Consider the following 27,536-nt stretch of genomic DNA (forward strand, 5'->3'; position numbering starts at 1 on the left):
CACTGTGCCGTATTCGGCTGCAAACATATTTTTCAAAGTGAATAATAAATGCCTCTTAGCCACCGCGTCGGCGTAGCCTCTACCACTGCGGTTGCAGACAAGCATCTACTTTGGATTGCCAGCATAAAGAGAAACGACTTGACACCATCAGCTTCATCGCGTGTATGTTAAGAAGATTTTCTTTCGAATTCGGCACCCGTGATCAAAGTGGGATATGAACGAAAGGCGCGTATTCGAGTCGGTCAACTAGTGCGAATGGACGAAATCAACTATTTTTTCATGTGCTCACACTAAAGTTATTCACCTAAGTGTGTTCTAAGATCATCATTCTTCGAAATCAACGTTCTCCTTGAAGTTGATCGGGGGCGTATAATTGCAACAGTACGTGCCGACGAAGAAAATCAAGGTGTATCCTTTTTCGTTCAGTAAACGAAGCCATGCCTACCGTGTGCCAGCCACCCGTCGTTCACATGGACTCTCCTGTGTTTCCGAATCTCACCGGCAAGCTATTTGACTGAAACCGTGCATCACACGCTGTATTGCTTCAGAAAATAGAGTTGCTGTTGCAGAGAAAAGCTTTTCAGCTCTCTCGAGTCGGCGAGGTCTCGAGACAGCCACCACTCGAGACCTTAGTATGCGGATATTCTTTCAATGCACTCCGTGCGTCTGGTTGATTATGGTATATTCGCAGCCGATGTCACAAGGTCGTTTTATCCAATATTATATGTTATACTAGCCCTTCAGGTCAAGGTATTTTACAGTTCTTTATTTTGCAAAGCTTGATGCCCGAAGGCACGTAAACAATACTTGGGAAATCGTACCGCGGAAAGTTTGAGAGCACGAAAGCGAGGAAAAGTGTTCCCTCGGAACTTCGCTATATTCGTTAGCTGGATTCGGGTGTACGCTGGTGGCGAACACCACGTGGCAAACTAAAACACCTTTTATGGTTGTCATCTGAGTGATACCACAATAGAGTTCAAGGCAGGACATACAATATAACACGTTGTACGTGTGTTTCCTATCGACAACGTTCAGATCTGACGCGCCTCCTATTTCAATCGTGGACAGAGCTATGTCAGCGCTTCTAGGTCCGTTGCCTCGATATTACGGCTGTATCAAAGCTCAAAGCTTAGTAACGACTCCCTAAGAAGTTTCCCAATCGCAAAAACCTTTCGAGACCTCTCAGGAGCACGAGAAAGCTTGCCACTCGTGGTCAACAGCGCGCCCTTAAGTTGTGCACCGTCCAGCGTGATCCCACATACCAGCATGGCGCCGGACGATAGACGGCGCTGTGATCTAAAATGCCGGCGGCCTCAATAAAACTATATAGGGTGACATTTCTGGCGCGTGATCTAACTATTCGCTTATGAGAAAGGTAGCGAAATTCAAACGAAGCAATTTTTGGAACGGATATGCCTCAGTTGTGTGCCAGTGAAATAAACTGTACAGACAGCCCAATGCGCTTCCACTTCACCTTTCAAATTCCATGGAATGGCTGCTCAACGTAAAGTGGAATTAGCTACGGGTTCTTCTTCTCTCGCTGCGACCATTGTTTTTTTATTTTTTATTCATTTTTTTCCATTGCGAGCACATCGGTGCAATCCTTGCAGGGCTAGTAAAATCTACAACAATAGCCCCAATGCAGCTCCTTCGCACAGAAGATAGTCATTGTGACTCACTTAGGCATTCCGCTGCTTAGCCGCAGGTCATGGGTTCAGATCGAGGTCGCAGCTATAGCCGTTAACCGATTCGACGGAATGCCAAAACCCTCAAGTGTAAAAGTCTGGTGCGGCAATTATTATGAAATCCGCCTGCGTTCTCCTTTATAAGTGTTGTGTTTCATGGGGGATTTATGCAATCAATATTTCATTTGTTTCAAATGGTCACGTTAAGTGCGCGCACGTAAAATAGTTAGAACGAGCGATCCAGTGTATTCGTGCTTGCTAAAGACTATGTCGTCAGAATAGGCGCAGACTAAAGATCGTATGGATACAAAAGGCAGCAGTCATCCTCGTTTCCCTGTGCCTATACGCACAATGTTTACAGACGCAGGTTAAAATCATTCGTCCAGGATCTGCGCCGTGTGCGTGTGGAGTGGCGGAAGAGGACACAGCCCATGTGTTGCTTGACCACCCCCTATATTCGTATCAAAGGCAGCAGCTACACCCTTCAAGTTTACTGCTTTGGGCGATCACTTATTGTTACTTCGGGCGATAGTTGGAGCATGGTCAGTTAGTGGCCTTGAAAGAAGATGTTTCAGTGCCCTGAAATAGTTTTTTTCTTTATTACTACCGAGATGAGCTTGAAGAACAATGGATGATTTTATGCAGTGAGTCGCCTTTGTTGTTGATGTGTAGTCTTTTCTGTTTAGTTTTTTTCTCTCACTCTTGTGTGTAAGTGTTTCGGTGTGGTAAGGTTTCTTCTCATTATTTTTATTTTTCTAGCTTTCAAATAAACCCATTGTTTGTATATGAGTAAAATCAAGTCGTCGTTAATTGTCGGAGTCATGAGGGAGGTAATGGCCGAATACTGCACCAGGGAGGCCAATTCCTTTTCTGGTGAGGGAGTGACTTTGATGAAGCTTAGTGGGCCTTCCTAGTTTGGTTGCACCTGAACTAGTATAACCCCACTAGCTCTCGGCGATTTATATTTTTTTTCTTGCCAGTGTCAGGCACCACTCCATGCCTGAAAATGTGGTGGACTAGAGTAGGATTCGAACTTACGACCTTCAGATTTGAAGCCGGGTATTCTACCTCTGCTCCACGTCACCGGAGTCGGAGGGGAATGGCTTCCAACCTTTCCATTTAAACCCTTTTTAATTTTACTTACCTCTGGGTGTCATGTAAATTAAATTCAAACAACGCTCCTCTAACCGCACATCTAACATTTGAGCAAAACTGTACATCAAGAGAGCGGGCGGAAGGAATCTCTTAATGAGAGGAATCTCTCGTTACTGCTGCAATGGGTTTCTACGTTTTCTCTTTCGCATTTGTTTCTTTCTTTTTCGTTTTTTTTCAGCGCCCGTGCGAGAACGCAACGAACTCTGTACACATTAGAAGAAATGTCAAAGTTGATGTCCTCGCAGCCGCATTATTTGTGTGCTAATTTAGCCAAAGAGCATCCTTTGTTTTTTTCGCGTTTCTTATGCATGACCCTTACGCTTAATCTTTCGCGTAGGTTCGCAGATTTTGTAAACCTGATGACCTACGACCTGCACACCTATCAGTGGTACACTCCGTTTGTGGACCACAACAGTCCACTGTTTGCGAGATCTGGTGAAGGACCCTACTTCAATACGCTCAACTTGGTACGTGATCATTTCTACATTTGGGTATCATATAGTATACCTTGCTGTTGAATATCAGCGTCTTAGATAATACAGCTGACATTTATCAAATCTAGTCATATTTCGCTCTTCTCGAAACTACATAAATATGCGAAGCACAAATAAAAAAAAACTTACACTTTCACGTAATGTGGTACGCAGACTGACAAATTCGCGAAGAAAATTATCTGAAATGAAGGAATGTTGCATGCAACTTGTGGCTAAATTATCGTGTTCCTGGCCTAATTATAAGCGTTGCAAATAATTACCAAGTCCCTCATGTTTTTTGCCATTTTTAATTTTTTGCAATATTTGCAGTTCATTTCCCCGGTGTCCAGAATCAAGTGAACAAGGCACCTTCTTTATATTTGGCCGAAAATGTGGGTGAAGTGTTGAATGTGTTAAAAGCAGTATGCATATTATACGTTTTCGGAGAAAAAGGGAACCTCGAAGAGCGGTTAATTTAACGAAAACAACAGTTATATAAGTGAAAGTAGGACGTGGAAACTGGAATGCGGTGTGTCGCTGGATGCGTAGCCATCCCTGTTTAGCTCTTTCCCGCCCACACCTTCCGGGTTGCGCCGCCGATGATGTAGATGATGATGATGATGATTTATTGGCATCGCCTTTGAAACGGGGTGGCGACAAATAGTCACCTAGTCTGCTTGATTTAATCAGATATACTATACGTGTTCTTTATCTGGGATTTTTGTATACCTCTCATTATTATTTTTCTTTTTTCAAAAATTTACCTTGTACCGTTACCTATGATTTTAAGAGATCAGGTGGTATCCATCTTTTCCCTTCTTTTTTTCCACCAGTACTCTAATCATCCTACGGCTGATCCGTTGATGTTTCCTTCCACTTTAAACCCAAGCGCTTCTGGGAGTTGCACGTCACCTACGGTTCTCGCTGGGTGGATTCCGTGGTATTCCATTAGGATGTGCTGAGTGGTCTCTGGATCTTTGCAGCAGCGTACACATGCCTCATCTATTTCCGAATAATTTCTCCGGTATGTTTTGGTCCTTAGACAACCGGCTCGAGCCTCAAATACCAAGGCACTGCCTTTTGTGTTATCGTACAGATTTTCCTTTCTAAGTTTTTTCTTTTCATTCCTTTGTCCTTTTGTCCTTTTTGTTTCCATTCTTTGCATCCAATTCACGGTCTCTATTTTTCTCACTTTCTTTCTGATGTCTCCTGGTTGTCTATTTACAGTTTAGATTATGCTGTACTTGTTTGCCAACTGCCTTGACCTCTTCCTCCATTCTGTGTCCACGCTTTTCATGTAGAGATACTTGTGCACTTTAGCCGAAAGTGCTCAGGCGCAGGCACTAAGGGTTTGTCTTGGATTGCCACAATGTACATCGACAGCGGAAACAATTGCAATAGCTCAAGATTACCCAGTGACAACTCATATGACATTGGAAGAGCTCAGAGCTCACATCAGGCACATTGCCCGCTCCCCTTTCCATCACCTCGCCTCTCTGCCGAATGACCGACCCAATGCCTCCTTTTGCCGAGGCGATATCGGCGTACCGCGACTGCCTCCCTCGAGATTATACGCCTGCCGAGAGACTGCTATCACCTCCTTGGTGTTTGGCTCGTCCACAAGTTCGACTCTCGGTACCAGGGATTCGAACGAAAGCAGGACTCTCGTCCCCAGCTCTCAAGCAGCTATCTCTCCTCATGATGCACGAGACATACAAGGACCATTTTCACATTTACACTGATGGCTCGACAACTCTTGACGGATCTACAGGGGCTGTGATCTTCCCCGCGAAAGCTGTGACCCTTCAGTTTCAAACTTCTCACCGGACAACGTCGACTGCGGCGGAGCTTGCTGCACTTCGCTGCGCACTTCACATGATTCACGAAGACTTACCACGAAGATGGAGCATATTTACAGATTCAAAGGCCGCCCTGCATTGTCTGCTATCCGCTCTACGTCGTGGACACCAAGACCAACTTGTGCTGGAAATAAGGCACCTTTGTCACCAACTGGCAGAAAAAGGACATGACATCACTTTTCAGTGGCTCCCAGGCAACTGCGGCATCATGGGCAACGAACAGGCCGATGAAGCTGCGAGGAGGGCTCACGAAAATGCTGTGAAGGAACCCATCCCGCTATCAAGAGCCGATGCAGTAACAAAGCTTCGCATAATCGCGCGTGATTCCACACGAGCCATGTGGAACACACCTGGTTTCCAACATACTCGACTGCACCGCCTGGACCCATCCCTCCGACTACGCATTCCATCTGGACTTCCTCGAATCGAGACAACTGCTCTCTGCCGACTGTGGCTTGGAGTATCCTTTACGAATGCTTTTGCTTGTCGCATCGGAATGGCCGACAGTGCTGCCTGTGATACTTGCGGCAGCGAGGAAGCACTCCAACATATCCTGTGTCATTGTCCCCGCTACAGCTCCCAGAGACAGTCACTCGTAACTGGAGTTGGCACGCCTCGACGACCGGCCGCTTTCTGAGCAGACGATTTTAGAATGCCGACTGATACGGTCTTCACAGCAGAAGGCGACGAGGGCGCTACTGAAGTTCCTCCGGTCAAGCGACCTGTTTGAACGACTGTGACGCTCCTGAGTTCCTTTGTGTGTGTGTGTGTTTTTTTTCTTTAATTTGGAAATCGAACCCACGACCTCTCGGTCTGCGACGATAGATCGCCGAGCGTTTAACCCATTGCGCCACAAACGCATTTGCAGAGAGCTACACAGACACGCCTTATATATCTAACACTCCTCCGTGTACCCGCGCTCTTGCTCGGGGCGGTGCCGCCGCCTACGAGCAGAAAAGAGAAGTACTGCATTATGACACTAACGCGCACCGACAGTGAACGCTTCGGTGGTCTCAGCACTACGACGCCTCGATGCCAGCATTCGAAGGGACGCTGGCATCAAGAAGCACTACCAACGCCACCTAGGTGGCGTTCACCGTACTCAGCACAGCGGAGCGTGGCCTCCGCAATTAGCTCTGAAAATGTTTCTGAAGTTGATCGCGGAGGCTGCAATTACGACGCGCTGTACGCGCTGATTTGACTCGGTGACGATTCAGTTACGTGCTTTGTCTTGCGCGTTGTATTAGTGTGTCAGTTACGTGCTTCGTCTTTCGCGTTGTGCTAGCGTTTTTTATCTCCCTCTCTAGGTGTGTGCATTTTCTTTATCTTTCTGTCTCCCCTTACCCCTTCCCCAGTGTAGGGTAGCAAACTGGATATTTACCTTCCGGTTAACCTCCCTGCCTTTCGCATCTCATTTATCTCTCTCTCTCGTCTTAGCCGCCCATTTATTTTCATCCATGTTCCTGAGCCTTTCTTCAAAACTAATTTTGCTCTGTGCTTCTCTGACTTCAAAAGAGGCCCAACCCATGTCACCCTGCACTGCCTCATTTGAGGTATCACCGTGGGCTCCCAAAGCCAACCGGCCTACTGATCTGTGGTTCACTTCCAAACCCGACAAGATATCCAATTTTAAGCATAGAATGACATTTGCGTATGTTAGCGCTGGCACCATTACCCCTTCCCAGATTCAACGCACCACCTCATACTTATTGCGGCGCCACAGTGCTCTGTGTGTCATTATTGCTGCATTCCGCTTCCCCCTTTTTTTCAGATTATCTTGGTGGTTGCTTGAGTAATTCTTTCCTTCGTTTATGTTTACGCCGAGGTACTTATATTGCTTCACTATGGGTATTACTTCCAGTAAATGGACACCACGAAGTTACTCGTCTCTTCACTAAAGAACATAATTCCCGATTCCTCTGTTCACACCGAGATTGCGCTCACACAGAGATAGCGCTCACAGAGCGCACAAAGAGATTGCGCCCCGCTCACACAGAGATTGCGCCATCTATTGTGCGCCTCGCACACCAATCAGCAGCGCGCAGAAACGTTTACGCTCAACGTGCTGCACTGCTTCTTGGGAGGCGGCGAGGGAGACATCGACGCCACCCTCTCAGATCCCCGGAGGTAAAGTGTACTAGAATAGGGGCAGTGCGCTCACTGCGCGCAGCGGCAACCGGGAGAGGTGAAGCTGCCGATGTCAACGACGGGTGCTTTCACAATGGCTCACCAAGCGTCGCGACCATCGAGACCAATGTGGCGTCCTCGACCGCATTCGCACCCTTTCCGTTTGCACGTGCTTCGACTTCGTGGTGCTCGCTGTACATGGTCGCGTCGTCTCTTGTTTGCATGTGTAGCAATATGCAATTTTGATCGTGCTGACATAGGGCGCGAGATTTCTGAGTAGGATTTACGGCTCCGGAAAATGTCTGTACAACGTCAAAAGCATTGCTACGCGCCGGCTGCAAGACCGGCTACATGTTCAAGAAAGATGCCACGAAAATCGCACTGTTCAGCGTGACGAACGATCCAAACAAAAGACGGGAATGGGAAAGAAATCTTCAACGATCGACCAGGCCTTGGATGACACCAGCGCTGTATGTGAGCTGCACTTTGAGCCACATTTCGTGCATAAAAAATACCTGCAGGGTAAGGAAGTTCGTCTCCCTCGTGGGAAGCCAACGCTGGACATTAACGCTGTTCCGACGCTCTTGCCAAACCTGCCTGAATATCTGTCGAAGAAAGTACCCAAGACCACCGCGAAAAAGGAGGAGGTTTGACAGCCTTTAAACTGCACCTAAGGGAAAAAAACGTTCTGGTGATTCGAGCAGTGAGCCAAGCTCACTGCACGATCACGGTACTGACGCTCATCAAACACCTGAACATAATTCAGAAATTCAAGCTTCAGCTGCATTGGAAGAGACGACCTGAATACCAACCGTCTCCCGGCCCTTCTACTCGAGAAGACGACTTCATCAGCAACTTGATCATGCCTTCAGAATTCTGGACAAAACATTTCTTGCCAGGCCAAGGTGACTCGTTTTTTATTGCACCTTGATCTTGAAGTCGAAGATGGAACTTGTCTGTGCAAAAGTTTGTAACATTTTGCTCGTCACACCCCAGTGCCTTACTCCAAGGTGTATGTGAGGGGTATATTACTCGAAAGCCGACCCATAAGTCATCAACTGGATGCCGAATGCCTCTTGCTTCAGGTTGATGACCTTCACCTGTGTAGTGGGAGCAATGGATTTGAAAGATTGCACTGAAGAATATTTCACAGCAAGCCTCAGACGTCATGCTGTATAAGAGACAAAACTTATTTCAGCAGCAACTGCCTTACCACAGTGCAAACAGGTAATTGCATCGGTTTTCCATGCATTCCTCTGATTTCCGTTTTAGAGCTCAAATGTAAATGCAATTTCAGTTTGTTTAGAATAACATTTGCTTACTTTGATTTTTACAGGAGGACAGTGTTCCTTTCAGCGTTCTTTCTGCGTATCTCCGCAAATTGCGGAACTCTTCGCGCAATACATGCCCGAAATTTTGATGTCAGTGCAAAACGCAATGCCGCCGTGATTCGGGCCAGCTTTGGCATGCAGAAAAAATATGATTGTGACTTCAGTTCGTTTTCTTGTAGAAAAATATTTAAGGACGCGCCCCACATACGCTGCCGGGGCCTCGCCGTTGCCCCGTTCCATTACATTCGCAAGCAGCGCCACCACGCGGTTCCGTTTCCAAGGTGGCATCGGCGGCATCAAGCGGCCGGCACCGCTGAGCCCACTACTCCTATTCTAGTACACTGTACCGGAGGTCCTGACGATGATAATATGAGGCCTCTGACCATCATGGAATGCCGGCGCGGCGAGACACTTCAAAATGAACCTTACTCAAAAGGCCTGGACGCCACACCCTCAAAGTGGTTGTTGAATATGGCCCTTTCTGACTGACCTCCCTCGTGAAGTCAGCAAAACCACACATGAGAAAGAAAAAAAAAACCCCGCAAACTTGTGGTACATTACAGAATTACAATCCAATTTCCACGGCGGCAGTTTCTTTCGAGCAGACGCAATGAGAATTTCATTTGTCTGTAAATAAATCACATACGTTCAGACGTTGCTCCTATATGACCGGCCCGTTTGATAGCTTTCCCATATATCACTTTCGGCCACTTATGCAGCAATTTTAGCAAAGGAGGTCATTCATCCGCATGCATTTTACTTTGTAAGAACATTGGTCAGGGCTCATATTAAGTGAGAAACGTTAAAATTTAGCTACACATTGCATTTAGGACAGCACCTAGTTCTCCCAATTTAATTTTCCATTAAGCCGAGTTTTCTCGCAACATTGAGAATAACGATTGAGAACTGCCGCCTGACACTTGAAAAGACGTCTCTAGGACATTTTTGCAGAAGCTGTATTTTATCCAAACGCATCCTTTTTCACGCACAGATCTGCCAACGTGATGCCCCCATTGTCGCTCAGTTTACTTTTGGTGGCACGTGTAGTTATTCCAGGGCTGCGTGCTAAATTTTCCGCTACTCGTAAAACTCCATCATATAGACTCTGGAGCTCGTGAATACATCATTTTCGCACAAGTTACGGTTAACTAAAACACTTTGAATTTTGCCTACAGATAACCCACAACGTGTCCCGTATTTGAGTTAGATATAACGTTTGTGCAACGTTCAACTTATAACGGACACGGAATTACACAGCTTAAAACTGACATATAACGCTTTCCAGTAGTATTAATTTCTTACACAGACTTTGCTTATTAGCGCGCCTTTGATTTCGCACAGAAATTCGCAATAGCGTTCCGTGGATGTTCGAAAAATTAAATATTTCTGGCATTTGTATTTATGCCAGGGCAGGGGGCTGAATTTTTCAGCTCTTGTAAAACACGCTCTTAACGCTCCGAAGCATTTGCATATGTAGGTAATGGCAAAGACCAAAATGAATCTACACACTTTCAACTTTTCCTACATATGACCAATAATTTGACCCACTTTATTTCGTAAAATGCGAACAAGTGCCTTGTTTAGTTCACTGAGGACACTGGGGAAATCGACTACGAACTTTGCATAACACACAAATATGGGCAATAAGCGAGAGTTCAGTAAATATTTGCAACGCATCCTATAAGGGCAGGAACGATAAGGTTTCGCCAAACATCACACCTGACATACCACCCCTTCATTTTTCGCCACTCCCCGCCCCCTCCAATTTCAGTAAAAGTTAAACTTGGTCTCTTGTACAGTTGTTTTTTGGACTAGGTGTAACATTGTGGATAACGCAAGTACAAGTCTCAAACGAATGAGCAAATAATTTTCTACAAAAGCTGTAATTACCGTACAAAGATAATTAAACATATATTAATCGTCGCTCCGTAATCAAGGCCAAATGTAAACACTCTGCCTTGCATACCTCATTGAGCAGACCGATAAAACCAATGATACGCCTCATGTAACAGCTACATTTGGTCGAAGGCATGGATTCAGTAATTATTTCGAAAACGTATTATCCCACAACAGCCAACAGACTTCAACCTTCGGTAAACGTCACCATAACGTTGCACCTAATTCCTCTAAATATGAAATCTTGGCCATTTTTGTCCTTGAAAGGTAGCGTAGAAGCTTTGTGAGTTTTTGATATAAGTTAGGACTCCTCTAAAGAGGCGGCAAACGAGGGTTTGCTGTAGTACGAGAACAAGGCGATTTCTTGCGCCGCAGTGAGCAATAGGTTCTTGCGATGAAAATTTAATTAATATATGGGAAATATACACCTTATAACAATCAAATCGATCAAACAGCTCTGCAGTTACGATTTCTTATAGTCGTGAAGCGACTGGTTATATTATATAATAAAATATGCGGTAATGAAGAGAATGACGCACTGAGGCTCCCGTGCTCGGAATGCGGGCGCGGGCAGACAGGGAAGACGAGGACAAAGGAGAGAATAGAACAGCCGGCCCAGTGAACGGGTGAAATGATCCTTTGGGTTCACACCATCAATGCCTTGGGTGATCGGCATGCTTGGCCAGACCACAAAAGATGGCTGGTTGCAGCCAAATGACTGTTCGGTGCCGCAAAGGCATGGGACCAAAGGCGTCAAGCAGCGGTCCTGGCCTGAATGGAGCGCAGCGCTGATAGCTGCATGCTTTCGGCCGGCATCCTTGTGCCTGCGGTGAGTCCGACCGAGCCCATTTCTGCGCATGACGCTCCTGCGAGCTACCGCTTCGACGCTGCGGCAGATGTGCCCTGCAGCAGCCTCAGGCAGAGAGGTCCGCCGCAGACACCGTCTCATCAGGTGTCGCCGTCGGCTCTACCGAAGACGGTGGGAAGCGGATGGCGACCACCTCTCCTACTTTGACATGGTCGTCTACGCCAGCCGAGATTCTGCGACTGCAGCCCCACGAAGCTAGGGAGCCACACCAAATCGCCGCTGCCGACAAGGTTTTGACATATGGTATCACGGCCTGCCCTGCTGTGCACCCCGATTGCCAGCTACTTTTTTCCACCGCTGGTCGCGGACTCTGCTTCGGCTTCAGGCACCACACCATCACTGCCAGAGCCCGAGATAACATGCCATTCACAGCAGTCGGTGACGCGGCCTCCAAGCTCGCCGTCGGATGGGCACATGAAGGTGCCGTCTCACTGGGTGACGCCGTCGGCTCCATCCGAATTATTGGGAAACGCCGGGTGCACCTGCGCTTCCGCTACTATCCCGCTTCCACTAGATCCACCTTGTATCCCGGCCTCAAACTTGGACAGCTCAACTGCACATAACGTGGCATCGAGCACCTTGAGGAGCTTTGATCCGTCACCAGCAACGTTCTGATGAGGCACACGATGTTTGAGCACAAGATTTCGCTGTATGCATGGCGCATCAGTGCGGCCAGCCTCTGTGCAGTGTGCCGTGCTTTGCCAAGTGCGACCCGAGCGCAACACTCAGTGCTTGACCCCCAGAGAAGCTGGTCGCGCACTGGACGGCCCTAACGATGACGACTCCCATTCCCAAGTCATGTCGATTATAGATGTTAATCACCATCACGCTCTCACAGTCACCTGAGCTATCTTCGGCAGCGTGGCCGAGTGTAATGAAGAGATGACGCACTGAGGCTCCCGCGCTCGGACTGCGGGCGCGGGCAGAAAGGGAACACGAGGAGCAAGGAGGGAATAGAACAGCCGACCCCGTGAACGGGTGCTGTCTCTGCCTCTGTTCCTTTGCAACGCATATATGTTTGCTTGGCTGGGATAATAATGAGAAATTTTTCGCACATGCATCATGGTCGGTTCAATTGTATTATGGAAAAGGAATTGATGGCTCAATGCTTTGGAATACCTTCCCAAAGATCATGTCCACCGTGGTATCGCGACTTCACCATGCTTTTCTGAAACCAATCACACCGCAAAACGACAAGAACTACACAGAAGAGATAAGCGCACAAGCGCTATCAACGGACAACTTTATTAAAACCAAAGATATAAATAAGCGATGGTGCGCGTGACAAGAACCAAAAAATTGACAATGTGAAGACACAATTGGCACGAAATAACCATAACAATCCATATCACATCAACCCCTCAAGAAACTTGGCCAGGTGATCTATCTCGGACTTAGGAGCAAAACTGACGGATGCGCAACACAGGTGTACTCCACCTTATCAATGGAGTAGGCTTCCGCTATCTTCTGGACAGATTTCTCTTACTTCACTGATAAGGCCTACTTCTTGACAAGGCGGGGGACACGTGTGTTGCGCGTCCACCTGTTTTGCTCCATAAGTCGAAGATAGATTACCTGGCCAAGCTTCTTAGCGGTTGATATATGATATGATGGAGTGTTATGGTCATTTCGTGCCTATTGTTCCTTCACATGATCAATTTTTCGGTTCTTGTCACGTGCATCATCACTTATTTAAATGTGTGCTTTGAATAAAGTTGTCTGTTGATAGTCAGCGCTTGTCCCTGTAGCTTTTCTTTGTAGTTCGGGTCGTTTCTCGCTGGGAATGGTGTCAGTATGGAATACCAACATGCAAAACGTACCATCCTTTGATGCTTTCCTGGTTCACCAGGGGTGCCTATGTAGAAGTTACCATTTCAAAAAGAGATCGTTTCTGCGCAGCCTCATGCAGCGAGTTAAAGTGCCATGTCACTTTTAAGTGAGCGTGAAACCAAACATAGCACTCAAACCGCGAGAGAATGGGAAAGAAAAAGAAGAGAGAGAGGCCACTCAGGTATAGTGCCCTGGGAATCTCCGGATGCGTTTGGCTCGGAAAACGTAACGCTACGGCTAGTAATCTTGGGCGATCACTTTAGGACATAATATAACTTTAGCGGCATTTCACGATAGTAGTCCTACGAGCGACAACGATCCAGGGCACATTGTCTGACACCATGCCAGAACGTTGTGGCCCTCAGACGCCGAACGCGTTTGGCGTTCAGAGTTCTCGCGTTCTGGCATTCTGGAGTTCTGGCGTCTGGCGTTCAGAATGCGTCTGGCGTACAGAGTCTCAAGTACTCTTGCGAAAGTGAATCTCCAAAGGTTTTTGGCAGAGAATAGCGCCCGAAGAAACCACATAAAGGATGACCATACAACTTTGTATTCAGAAATATTCATTCCGTGTCAACCCACCGCCATAATCCTATTAAAGAATCATTCATGTGTGAGACGGGCTTAGATGGTTGTCTCTAGGACCTGTGCAGTGTGCGAAATGTGTTTGCGATGACGTTTTGTGTGGACAACACTACTCCTGCGTGTAGTATGTGTAAAGTGCACAACCGCGTATTGGACAACGTGTGTAAATAGTAGCTCATTGTACGATATCATAATAACCTGCCACCTACCTCTCCCTGTATCACCCACTTCCCTTACCCCAGTGAGGAGTAGCAGGCTAGAGACACGCTCTCCAGGCCGACCTCTCCTCCTTTCTCTTCAATAAAATCTACTCCTCCTCATTCATGAAGTAACAAATCTCAGAGTGCTATTTTTGCAGTCTCGAGCCAGTCCACAGCAAACCTCTGCTCAGCCATAGTTCCAATGGTTTTCGATGGTGACGACAGGCACAGGACTGTTCCTTCGTGCATTTACACGACAGTTCCTGTTCTTAGTGTTCGCCCTGCCTTTTCTGGCAAGTTTTACTTTCTGAAGTAAAAAACAAATTGCGAATGAGCAAGACAGCCCTAAGTACAAGCTCAAAGTCCATTCTGAACCACTCATAGTTCATTCTGTTTTCATCTTTCACAGGCTTACAGCGCATATGCATGGGCAGAATTGGGCATGCCTAAATCGAAAATTATGGTCGGAATCCCCACATACGGGCTCTCCTGGATACTCAAGAATTCGTCACAATGGCAAGTTGGCTCATTGGCTACAGGACGTGCCAAACATGGAGGCGGTTTCGTCAATTTTCCAGAAGTAAGTATCACCATGTTCACCAGCCTATTGACGCCCACTACATGCAAAGACCTCAGCGACCTGCAATTACTGCCGCCTTCAGCCAACCGCCTGCATCCAATGTCTTCAAGTTTCCTAATCTCAACGAATAACCTAATATTCTGCCACTATCGGTTGCATTACCCTTCCATGGCACCCATATTGGTACTCTTACACACTGCAGATAACCTTCTGCGCGCGCTTGAAGTAGAAATAAGAGGGAGAGAGAAGGAGAAAAAATCCTGCAGCACCCACCTTACGCTGGTTGTCAACGTTAATGCAATTAGCATTCAAGCAGTCAAGCGGCACGCCGTATTGCCACCGTCGAAAGTCGAAACGTTTTATGTATGAGGCGCGTATGCACGCGGATGCAGTTTTTTTTCTTGTTCGAGCTCCCGCTGCTGCTTGTGGCAGTGTACGTTTTGGCCAATGTGCACTTAGTACATCTGAGCATAATTTCGCAGATTTCTTCTGGGGCACAGCAGACAAATGTGATAATGTGTAATGCTACTCACGATAGCCTCGACAGTCATCTTCATCTCTTTCGAGTTCCCACAAGTGCTTGCGGACGGAAGTTGGCTTCAAAGAGCTTCATCCAAGAGTGGCACGTACCCAGTGTTACTATCCAGCGACCAAAGATGGTCTGGTGGTTGGTTTAGAACACGGTCCCCTCAGCACAGAAGCCCAATTCTCAAACCAGCAGACAATGGACTACCCAGTGACCCAAGTGCACGGGAAAGCGCTTATGCGCGGACAGACCGACTAAGATACCGCAAACTGGATGAAGTGCACAAATAAGGCTAAGAGCGTTAAAATTCTTTTAGTATGCCAAGGAAAGTTACTATAGTGGCAAGTAAAGAGGAAATATAGTGACAGCGTTAACTAATGGTGCCAACTAGGTGTTGTCCATTCCCAAGAAAAGATGTGATACATCTTTTCATACATACATTAATGGTAGATTATCCTATCACGATCACAGACATACCATTCTTACTGCGAACAGATGCTTAATTAGCGAGAAAATAGCGAAAAACTGAAGGGTAGGTGCTGACGCCCCTTCAAATTTCCCGTACTAGACGTTCGTGACGTCGGAGATCACAAACGCAGCCCGCCTGCGATTGGTCGACAGCGATTTATCGCTGTTAATAAACGCAAAATGAAATACACCTTAAACATACACAAACAGCATTTCGCAACTTTTTAAGCCGTTTCAAGCGAGGACGTACAAGTTTAGCCCAAAATTAAATATAAGTAATAAGAAAAAATGGCGTGGCGCTACATGCGGTCGTGATAGTTTCGTAGTTTGGTTTTTGCTCCATGCATCATCGCGCGCGCCTGTTCCGCTCTATGTTGCAGTGTATGGTTGCGTGTTGCGGGGCTCACAAACGTTGTCTTCGCCTTAAACAGCCATAAAATGCCTCGTGTGTGTAAAGTGTTGAGGGCTGTATAAACGACGCAAGGTGCTTGCTCAGGGGCAGCGGCAGTAGTTGACCCGATTTGTCTTTTCATGTGGTGCCGCGCGATGAGCCCCGGCGTTCGCAAGGGCTAAGTGCCCTGCCGATGATAAAACTGCAAAAGAGGCAGAGAAACTGATGTGCTCTCTGCATTTCTCGCCCTCGGATTATGTATATTGTTACGGGGAGTATTTAATTCACAGTAAGCGGCTAGCGCTTGTCAAGTCAAGACTGCACAGAGCGCACAGGTTCCAGCAGGTTTCAGTCCGACAAGACTCACAAGAGAGACTCTGACCCAGCCCCACTACAACGTCTTTGTCTTTCCCATTGCTCGTGACATTATCCCCGGCCGATGAAGCACCGTCCCAGTGCTTGTTGTGGTCAAAATGGATTATCACAGTTGTAAAGTTTGAGGCGGGAAACATGTACGATGTCAGTTCGTGGCGCGGCGGGTCAATTAGGTAGATGCCATGGGAGATATCTCAGGTGACAGGAGTCACCTGGCGCAGCACGCGGTAGGGCCCAACGTACAGCGACATTAACTTTTCACAGAGGCCGACACGACGAGATGGGAGCCAGAGAAGGACGAGAGAGCCCGGTGGAAAATCAGTATCCCGGTGTCGACGATCGTAGATGGCCTTTTGTGCGGTCTGTGATGACGAGAGCCGAGCGCGGGCTACTGTGCGCGCGACGAGCGCACGCGTGATGGCATCTTGCGCATAGGAAGTCGCAGACGTGGAGGCCTGATCAGACGGGAGCAAGGTGTCAAAGGGTAGTAAGGGATGGCGTTCAAAGAAAAGATAGAAGGGTGAGTAGCCGGCTATTTCATGACGCGATGAGTTATATGCAAATGTGACGAACGGGAGCGCAACATCCCAATCGTGGTGGTCATCGGAAACGTACATGGAAAGCATGTCGGTCAGTGTACGGTTTAGGCGCTCGGTGAGTCCATTGGTGCGCGGGTTATATGAGGTCGTGAAGTTGTAATGAGTAGCACATGAACGGAGTAGATCGTCAACCACACGAGACAGGAAGCAGCGACCGCGATGTGTGAGTAGGTGACGTGGAGCACCAAGTTGGAGGATGACGTCGTAGAGTAGGAAGTCGGCTACGTCTGTGGCGCAGCTAGTTGGCAACGCTCGAGTAATTGCAAATCGAGTGGTATATTGCGTAGCGACTGCAATCCATTTGTTGCCTTTCGTGGAAATTGGAAAGGGACCCAGGAAGTCCAGGCCCACTCGATAAAACGGCTCGGCTGGAACTTCAATTGGCTGAAGGAGACCAACAGGTAGCGTCGCAGGTTTCTTGCGACGCTGACACAGGTCACAAGATGTTACGTAGCGGCGAACGGACCGATAAAGGCCCTTCCAGAAAAAAACGTCGTCGTTTGCGATCATAAGTTCTGGAGACGCCTAAGTGCCCGGAAGTGGGAGCGTCATGAAACTGGATGAGGACATCCCTGCGCAGATGATGCGGGACAACGAGCAGGTGTTCTGCGCCGGCGGGGTGCATGTTGCGGCGGTAAAGAACATTATCCCGAAGTAAGAACACGTTGATGGAAGGGTCGAGGGTGCCGGATTGCAGACGGTCAATAAGAGAGAGTAGCTAGGGTCTCTACGTTGTTCGTCGGCCACATCGGTGAAGTCTGTTATCGCCAAGATATAGGTGTCGGGGTCCGTTTCAGTGGAGTCGGATGATTCAACGGGATGGCGGGAGAGGCATTCGGCGTCATTGTGTAACTTGCCAGATTTGTACACTACCGAGAACGTGTACTCCTGTAATCGTAATGCCCAACGGCCGAGCCTCCCTGTGGGTTCCTTAAGTGTTGAGAGCCAGCAGAGCGCATGATGGTCTGTTATGACCACGAACGGCCGTCCATATAGGTACGGACGGAATTTCGCGACAGCCCAGACGAGAGCTAAGCACTCCCGCTCAGTAATGGTGTAATTCTTCTCCGACTGTGACAGAAGACGACTAGCATACGCTATCACAGGGTTGGCGCCGTTCTGTGTTTGGGCGAGGATAGCACCAATGCCATGGCCACTTGCGTCGGTGTGAAGTTCTGTTCTAGCAGCCGGGTCAAAATGAGCCAGCACAGGTGGTGTAGTGAGGGCAGAAATCAACGACGCAAAGGAAGACGCTTGGTCCGCGCGTCAAGAAAAGGCCGCATCCTTTTTGAGTAGGTCCAAGAGGGGTCGAGCAATGTTCGCGAAGTTGAGAACAAAGCGGCGAAAGTAGGAGCAGAGCCCAAAAAAGCTGCGTACTTCTTGCGTGGACCGTGGAACCGGTAACACGCGGATGGCACGGACCTTGTCAGGGTCCGGTTGGACACCAGTAGCGTCGACTAAGTGTCCAAGTAATTTGATCTGGAGGCGCCCGAAGGTACACTTAGATGAATTGAGCTAGAGGCCAGCCCGGCGAAAGATGTCGAGAATAGCCCACAGACGAGGGAGGTGGCTGTTAAAGCAGGGCGAGAAAACGATGACGTCGTCCAGATAACAAAGACAGGTCGACCATTTGAGACCGCGTAGAAGAGTGTCCATCATGCGTTCAAAAGTTGCAGGAGCATTACACAACCCAAAAGGCATAACCTTAAATTGGTAGAGGCCGTCGGGTGTGAATAATGCGGTCTTCTCTCGGTCGCGGTCATCAACGGAAATTTGCCAGTATCCCGAACGGAGATCTAGCGAGGAGCAATATTTGGCACCATGGAGGCAGTCGAGCGCATCATCAATTCGTGGGAGAGGATACACATCCTTCTTCGTTACCCGATTGAGATGGCGATAATCGACGCAAAACCGCCAGGTGTTGTCCTTCTTTTTCACAAGCACTACAGGGGATGCCCAAGGGCTAGAGGAAGGCTCTATAACATCTTTATCAAGCATTTTCTCTGCCTCTTTTTGGATGACTTGGCGCTCAGAGTGAGATACTCGGTAAGGGTGCTTGCGAAGGGGGCTGACGTCTCCAGCGTCGATGCGGTGGGCCACTACATGTGTACGTCCTAGTGGACTGTTCGCAACATCAAATACGTCAAGGTACGAAAATAGGACACCACGGAGTGCTTCAGTTGGGGAAGGTAAGAGGTCAGGAGATATTATTTTGTGCAGCAGTGCCTGGGTTGGTGCCGGTATGGCAGGTTGCGTCGCGGTCTCAGAGAGGTACGGGGATCGATACCCCGCACCTCCACCAAAAAGATGTTACGGGGAGTATTTAATTAACAGTAAGCGGCTAGCGCTTGTCAAGTCACGACTGCACAGAGCGCACAGGTTCCAGCAAGGTTTCAGTCCACAAGACTCACAAAATAGACTCTGACCCAGCCCCACTACAACGTATTTTGTCTTTCCCATTGCTCGTGACAATATATTCCGGCCCTCGGAAAGTATCTTGGCATGCCGCAGAGGCCAGTCCTTTCTCGAGCAGCTGTCTCATCAATGTCGCCTAAATCAAATCCCCTACTGATGCCCCTGCAGCAACAAACTGGTGGCTCGGTGAGTGCCGAATGTCACAAAAAAAGACACGAAAACAACCATACCAAGTACGCGCGCAACTTTTTACGCTTGTTCTGTCGGGAACGTCGTCGACTGGCGAACCGGCCACCAAGCCTTCCATCGACAAAAACGAGGCTTCGTTTTCCGTCAGCGCGGTCGGCTGCTCACCGCTATCGTACGCGGAAACACCCTCCGCGCGAGCACGGAGGATCATTTCGTGCTCCGTTTCACCAAAGTCGCTGAAATGCAGTCCTGCTTCCCTGGCAAGCTCTTCGTCGCAAGGTTCAGCGTCAGCAACGGTATTCATCGCGGCCACAGAACACCTAAGCAAAAGTCGCAGCGAACGCAAACGCAGCGGCCATGCAGCCTACTCCAGCTTTTTGACTAGCTCCCGCGGTCATCGAGCGTGATGTATTTATGTTTACCTGTGCGCGCGTGACACTGTGCTTGCTTATTTAGTTAGTAAGTGAATATTTACAACTTTATATGGCCGATAAAACTGCTATCCTTACTTCGAATAGCTGTCTACTGATTTGCTATCGCAAGCGATGCTCCACCTTTCGTGCGGAACTGCGACTTTTTTGATAAGGTAGAGGAACTGTTCAATTTATATCGTGGTGAATAATAATTAGCGGGTTTCACTAAGAGTAGATGGCACTGTATCTTCGGCTTCTTGCATAGAAATATGTCTATTTCAATTTGTCAACTACGGTGCACCTTTCGTGGGTTTAATTCATTGTGCCTTTGTTTCTAAAACCCAGCAAATGAGCGGCACGAAGTGAAAAACGAAGGAAGTGTGTGCACAATGCCTCCTGTATTTGCTTATAATATTGCGAACTGCACTCTCGATTATGATATATGCCAACGTAGTGACAATATTTTGCAGGTCTGCGCACTGCTGAAACACGGCTCAAAGCGAGAGTACGATGCCGAATCAATGGTCCCATACCTCCACGAAGGAAAACTCTGGGTTAGCTACGACGACCAGGAAAGCGTGGCACTCAAGGTTCGTTGCTGGATTGGGTACTGACTGTATCTCTCTTTGTGCAGCATTTGGTTCCTAAATCCAGTTTCTGGTCCCTAATTCATATCTTTATTTAAAAAGATGGGGCTGATATGATGAGCCCCCACCCTGTATTAATGAATACCAAGATGATGACAGGCGTCGGCAAGACAGACACGTCTAACAAAAGAAACGCGTTGCAATGTGTCACTTCGTTGCGCAGGGAGACGAAGGATACCAGAGGTTGAGAAAGAATTATTTCTCGTTCTATAAGCTTTCACGTTTGGATACTCGAACGGTATTCAACGTGCGAGGTGTACCACGAAAGGTCGTGCCGTATGTTTAAAAATACCATTTATTACACTTTCAGATAAATCAATGTCGTCACCTTAAAAATTAACGAAAGACGTAACCGCGGCTACACAAATAGTTCCACAAGAAGCACACTTAGAAGTCATAGACAGTAGGCTCCTGCATATGTGGGAGGCTAAGGAAGGGTTGCAAAGGAGATGGAGGAGTCAGAGACACAACCGGGCAATCAGAAGGAGGATAGCCAGATTAAACAGAGACATAGAGCAGCATGCACAACAGCTATGTAAGCAGCAATGGGAGGAGACATGTAGTAACATGGACAATCAATTAGGGCTAGCAAAGACATGGAACCTTCTCAGGTACCTGCTACACCCAGAGGAAACTAAGGCGGTATGCAAGCAAAATATTAACAAGGTAATTCATGCCTATGGAGGTTCAGAAAAAGACTTTCTACAGGAGATTAAAGAGAAATATATCTCCCAGGCTAGACCGGTTATACACCCAGACTACACAGGAGTAGCAAACAACGAACTTGACAGGGAAATTAGTGAAGCAGAAGTAAGGGCAGCCTCGCAAAAACTTAATACTAAATCAGCACCCGGACCAGACGGAATCACAAATAAGATACTCAGGAACCTAGATGATGAGTCTATAACAAAATTGACAGAATATATCAATGAATGCTGGAAAACCGGCAAAATACCACAACAATGGAAGACGGCACACGTCATCTTAATACCTAAACCAGGCAGGCGCTTACAGCTGGAGAATCTGAGACCTATATCTCTCACATCTTGCGTTGGAAAGCTGATGGAGCATGCAGTCCTAGCGAGACTAACTATCTCGAGGACAGGGACCTATTTCCCTCCACGATGCTGGGTTTCAGAAGGAATCTTTCCACGCAGGATGCGATGCTCCAGCTTAAACACCAAATCATAGACAACCCAGGCAGATTCACTAGAGCCATCCTCGGCTTAGACTTAAAGAAAGCATTTGACAGTGTAACACATCAGACAATACTCAGCAGCCTTGAAGAGCTAGGATTGGGAAGGAGAACATACAATTATGTTCGAGACTTCCTAACCGGCAGAAAGGCAAAGATCACCGTGGGAGACCTCGTCCCGGAAGAGATTGAGATTGGTAGCGCCGGCACACCACAGGGGTCAGTGATATCACCGTTGCTGTTTAATCTGGCATTATTCGGATTACCAGCGAAACTAGAAGAAATTGAGGGCCTTAACCACACTATATATGCCGATGACATTACCTTATGGGTAAAGGAGGGTAATGATGGGCAGATAGAACAGACACTCCAAAGTGCGATTGAAACAGTCGAACAATACCTAGAGGGAACCGGATTGGTTTGCTCGGCGGAAAAATCGGAATTATTATTGTACCGGCCAACTCGCAGGGGCCGTAAACCAAACAGCTACAGGGGGGCAGACAATGTAGAAACGGACATAGAATTGAAGACTGCCGATGATAAACCCATATCTAAGGTTGATAAAATCAGAGTTTTGGGACTGCTCATTGAAGCAAAAGGCAACAATGGAGAAACCATTAGGAAGTTGGAAGGGACGGTATCTCAAGTTATGAGGTTGATCAAAAGGATAGCCAATAGACACAGTGGAATGAAGGAAGGAAACATGATCAGACTGGTACAGGCGTTCGTTATCAGCAGGATCGTATACGTCGTACCCTACCTTAGATTGTACGCTGCAGAAAAGATTAAATTAGAATGCCTCATTAGGAAAATCCATAAACAAGCCGTAGGACTACCAATCAGCACTAGTACCGACAGGCTATTAGAATTAGGCCTGCACAACACAATAGATGAGCTCATAGAGGCGCAGCGGATAGCGCAGTACGAACGCCTTTCCAAGACCAAGACAGGAAGACACATACTAGAAAAACTAGGTATTGGGTACCATACTCAAAACGGAACCAAAGTGGACATCCCGAATTGTGTCAGGGATACGATAACCGTTCCCCCATTACCAAAGAACATGCATCCCGTGTACCATAAAGGCAGAAGAGAAAGCAGAGCAATGGTCATACAAAAGAAATTTGGGAATAGTAAAGACGCAGTATTTGTAGACGCTGCTAGATACAAGCACAGGCGCGGCTTTACAGCCGTAGTAATTGATCATGAAAAGAAGTGCAAAACATGCGTTACGGCAAGCACAGTAAATATCGAGACTGCGGAGGAGATAGCTATTGCGCTAGCAATATCACAGACCGAAGCGGACATAATAGTCAGTGACTCTCAGGCGGCAGTACGAAATTTCGCTAATGGCCGAATCTCTCCTGAAGCACTACGAATCCTAATGGCAGGTACCAAAAGTCAAGAAAAAGATGTTTATTTAATATGGACACCCGCTCACACCTCCACCTCACCAGGAGACAGCAATAATAATAAGGCGGCGCATGACGTGGCTCGAGGGCTTACGGACCGAGTCACGGCCGATAATACGGCCGGCACCTTAGCGTCTCCTGAGAACGAGGATGGAGAGGAGTGGGAATGGAAGGATCGTATGACCAGATTTAATGACATCACACAACACTACAAATTGCAAAGGTGCATTTTCCCACCACCTCACCAAAAGCTCAGCAAAAAGCAGTCTGTCGAATGGCGGCAATTACAGACCAGAACATATCCGAACCCGGCGATCTCACATCTCATTTACCCAGACATGTGCAAGACAGATAAATGCAAAAACTGTGGTTCTAGAGCCAATCTGGAACATATGCTATGGGAATGTCGAGGCATAACAAACATTAATGGGGATGCAGCCTCTCGCGATCGCCTCCGCGTGCGCTGGGAGACTGTGTTGCTCAGCTCTGCCCTTGACGACCAACTTTGGGCTGTCCAGCGGGCCGAGGAAGCCGCCAGGGCTCAAGAGCTCCTGGCCGTCACCTAGGCGGGACCATTTGCCCGTCCCACATACGCAGGGCCTTTAAATAAAGTTATTTGACTGACTGACCTTAAAAATACTTCCCATTGGGTACAATATATTGGTTCTTCCATTCTTGGAAGCACCCTTTGAAGTACTCTATATTAGGCGTTTCAGCAGTGATGTAATTTTCTTTTGAATTATCATCACATCCCAAATTGCCGCTCCGAGAGCAGCAATATGCATTCAGGATACACAATAACGTCGTAGGGAGCTAAATCTGGCCAGTGGAGAGGATGTTCTAGAACAGTAATCTAATTGCCTGTGAGAAACTCACGCAATGCAGGTAGGGCAGAATCCTACGCTCCTCTTACGAGAAATTTGGTCGCACGCTGTGCAAATAATTTTTCAAACGCTATAACGCTCCTACCTGAAAAGCTGCATTTTCAGTTTCGCCTTCAGTTGCCTGTTTGTAGTGCAAAATTCCATGGAATTAAAAAAAATAATCAACACGACTGATTTCTACACGCTTTTACCGCTTTCGATGAATTTTTCTTTCTACTTCTCGCTCTGCGACTTCACCTGGATGTCGAACCAAGTATCGAGTCCTGCCATGACCCTTTACAAGAGTTCATCGGTATCAGCTAAACGTTTCAAACAATGCAACAATCTTTTCGTCGTGACGGTTGCTCACGAGTCAGCAGTTTCGACACCATCTTGTCGAAAAACGTTTCCATTTCCAACATTTCAGTCATAATCTGCCAAGCCGACGACTTTTCCAAACCGCGTATTTATTCTATTATAATACGAGTCATACGGCGTTCACTCAGCGCTAGAGAAAGCCCACGATTGGTGTCTTCATCTTCACACAAGGCGGAGGAGCGTCAGAGTCTTATATGTTCCTTGGGTTCTTCCCGGCTTTGCCGAAAACGCAGAACTCATTTAAACACAGTTCCTTCCTTTAGCGCTTCCTTTCCACGTTGAGGACATGCTTTTCATAGACTTCTTGAACGGATTGAAAAATTTCTCCCCTATTGTTACACAATTTTACAAGAATGCTGATGTAATTCCTTTCGTTTCATCGTTTCGTCGGTCTCTATTTCGACATACTCAACATGAGTTCCACAAAAAGTCATCGTATACATTTCTGACCTTTCACACAGCTATCCCGCTCGTACTGAAGGTCAACCGTGTCCTTTCGAGTGGAGAGATTGAAAGAGCGGTGCCGATACTCCCTCCTCCACTCCTTTGATGACTAACTGCATGAACTTTTGTTTGGGACAGACCTCGTATGTGCGTGTTTTCACTGCGATGAAGTTGTCACATGTGCTTATGGTATAATGCTTCCTCCAACTTTGCAACAGGCCCTTGCTGTCATCACTATTTCATTGCGATGGTTGAAACGCACTGTACAGAAAAGTGAATCTCAATATTTGAATGCATGAGTTTGCAAAGTAAATGACGCCGTATTTGCTGCTAGCCTACGTGACTAATATTTCAGCGCGAAGAACTTCTGTTTCTGGGGCGAAGTTATACACTGGCTACGAAATATGCAAGCGTCTGGTTCACACTTATCATGTCCCACCAGTGCCCCTTGGATGAGTACTAACACGATATTTACGACGCTTCATTTTATTGCGTTAAATGAAGGTCGTATGCCTCGAAGCCCTAGCAAAAATATTGCCAAGCCTCGGAACACCCTCAATAATATTGTGACGGGGCGTCAAATAGTTAAAAGAGGGACAGGATTTATATACAGGGACTGTTGACAGAGATGGCCAAGATGGCTGAACATGCGCAGCGTTCCCCGGCGATCGTCGTCTTCTTCCTTAATGCAAAGAGGCGGCCCGTAACATCTAACCGCCCCGGCGGGCTGAGCGCCGTCTCGGCGCAGACTAAATACACGAGAAGGCGACCGAAAAATACGGCTTCAGTCGCGATACGTGCACGACGTCACGAGATGGCAGGGTAGATGGTGAAGAACTGTTCAGTGGGGCGATTTCATAGTTCACGTCACTAAGTTGCCGTAAAACCTTTTAAGGTCCGTTGCAACGCAATAAAAGCTTTTCCGGGAGACCGACGCGACGAGAAGGGGTCCAGAGAAGCACAAGAGATCCCGGAGAAAAGAAGAGGTGCCGGTGGCCGCGGTCATAATAGCGGTTATATTATATTATAATATTATAATAGCGGTTTCAGACAGTTCCGGTTTCGTTTCCCTGGAGGTGACTTTGTCATGACTTTAGGCCTCAGAAGGTGTTCGTATCGGAGAGGCGCATCGCGATCTTTTAACACGCGCTCCTTCTCGCTCGCTCGCTCGTCTGCTACGCTGCTACATCAGGCATCACAGCGAGTAGCAGCGTGGGAGGCAGCTGAGCAAGTGCCAAACTGTCGTGATGCGCTGCTCCTACGTGACCATTATTATTCGTCGTGAACGCTGGGCTCAGCCACTTCTTGGGAAACGAAACCAAAACTGGCATTCACCCATCTATTAGAATAAATTATTTAGGGGGATCTCGGTATTGCGAGTATTTCTTTTTGAGTTTGGTGCTCCTCGTCTTTCAATTAACGCAAGGAAAAATGAACGTTACGAAGATAATATGGGAATACTCCTATAATTTCGAAAGTAACCTTTTGTGTTCATGAAGCGCTCATAAACAGAATTGAAGAACACACTTGTTACGCTGTTCTACTCGCCCGATTCAAATTAACCTAATTAGTGCGCTAAGTCTTCATCATCGTTAGGTGCAAACGGCAATGACAGCTACAGTGTAATTAGGAGAACGGATATTTACCTTCTTTTTAAAAGGCACTGCTTCTTTTTCACAGACAAAGTGGATTCTTCGCAATGGATATGGAGGTACCATGACCTTCAGCCTGAGCTCCGATGACTGGGCTGGGAAATGTGGCAATGGGTCCTTCCCACTCCAGAGAGTCATTGCTCACCTAGGCACTGGGAACAACTCCGTGCATCTGGATCAAGATTCTCTAAAGCTCTAACACCACAAGAGTTTTCTTGTAGCTGAATACAATACATATGTATAAGCACGAGCTTCTGATCGGCCGAGTGGCTTTCTTTTTCGGCTGGCGTTCGAGTGAGACAAAAAAACCATGTAAATTATTTGGAGCCATACTTCCCATTTTTATGACTGTGCAATAAGAAATTTTAAGAACCGTAGGCTACCTACAACGCCTTCAACTGTTCGCAATTTATCAGAAAAGCGTTAGCTATGCTGCCAAATCTGTCGGTGAAATAAATTGCTGAATTATGTGTAATTTGTCCGCGATTAACAGAGTGTACAAAACGTAATATTCAAGCACTCTACTTGTGTGGCAAATATTTGCGAAGCTGCCTCTTTACACCTATTTTTTGTTGTTATTTTAAACACAATAAAGGAAAAGAGAACTTATGTACTTGCTGATCTTGTTGTACTATCTGATGGACTAGTTGACCGCACGAAAGATGTGTTCGGAAAAAGCATGACCCATAAACACCAAGCCATGTAAAATAAGCCTTGGTGGAGTATGATGAGCGCACAAGGGTGATATAAATAACGCAGACATTCGGTGGTGCATCCTACATTTCAATACACAACGATGCGTAAATTAATATTGATGATGTTTTATGCTGTCTCCATTCATGTCAACCTAGCACGCTCATCTAATTACGACTGACGAGTGTTGTGCTGCTTGATGTCATGTGCGCACCTGTGTGTCGACGGGACACTGATAGATGCGAATGTACAACGTAAGCTAACGGCACGATCCAAACCCAGGCGCAACT

The 27,536-nt window shown here is 47.2% G+C and overlaps 1 protein-coding gene across 2 annotated transcripts in view; it reads left to right on the plus strand.

Annotated features, from left to right (window-relative positions):
• LOC119441570 (oviduct-specific glycoprotein-like) overlaps positions 1-27,174 on the plus strand; it is a 49,749-nt gene extending 22,575 nt beyond the window's left edge. The window contains exons 6-9 of one of the 2 annotated variants that reach the window (XM_037706179.2): positions 3,178-3,307; positions 14,416-14,586; positions 20,433-20,552; positions 26,582-27,174. In XM_037706179.2, the coding sequence (XP_037562107.1) occupies positions 3,178-3,307; positions 14,416-14,586; positions 20,433-20,552; positions 26,582-26,752 (592 nt within the window). In that variant the 3' untranslated portion in view covers positions 26,753-27,174. The remainder of the gene's footprint in view (positions 1-3,177; positions 3,308-14,415; positions 14,587-20,432; positions 20,553-26,581) is intronic. The other variant, XM_049661417.1, reaches the window with a different exon arrangement.
• Positions 27,175-27,536: the final 362 nt, after the last annotated feature.

This window comes from Dermacentor silvarum, chromosome 2 (genome assembly GCF_013339745.2).
Source record: "Dermacentor silvarum isolate Dsil-2018 chromosome 2, BIME_Dsil_1.4, whole genome shotgun sequence".
NCBI lineage: Eukaryota > Metazoa > Arthropoda > Arachnida > Ixodida > Ixodidae > Dermacentor > Dermacentor silvarum.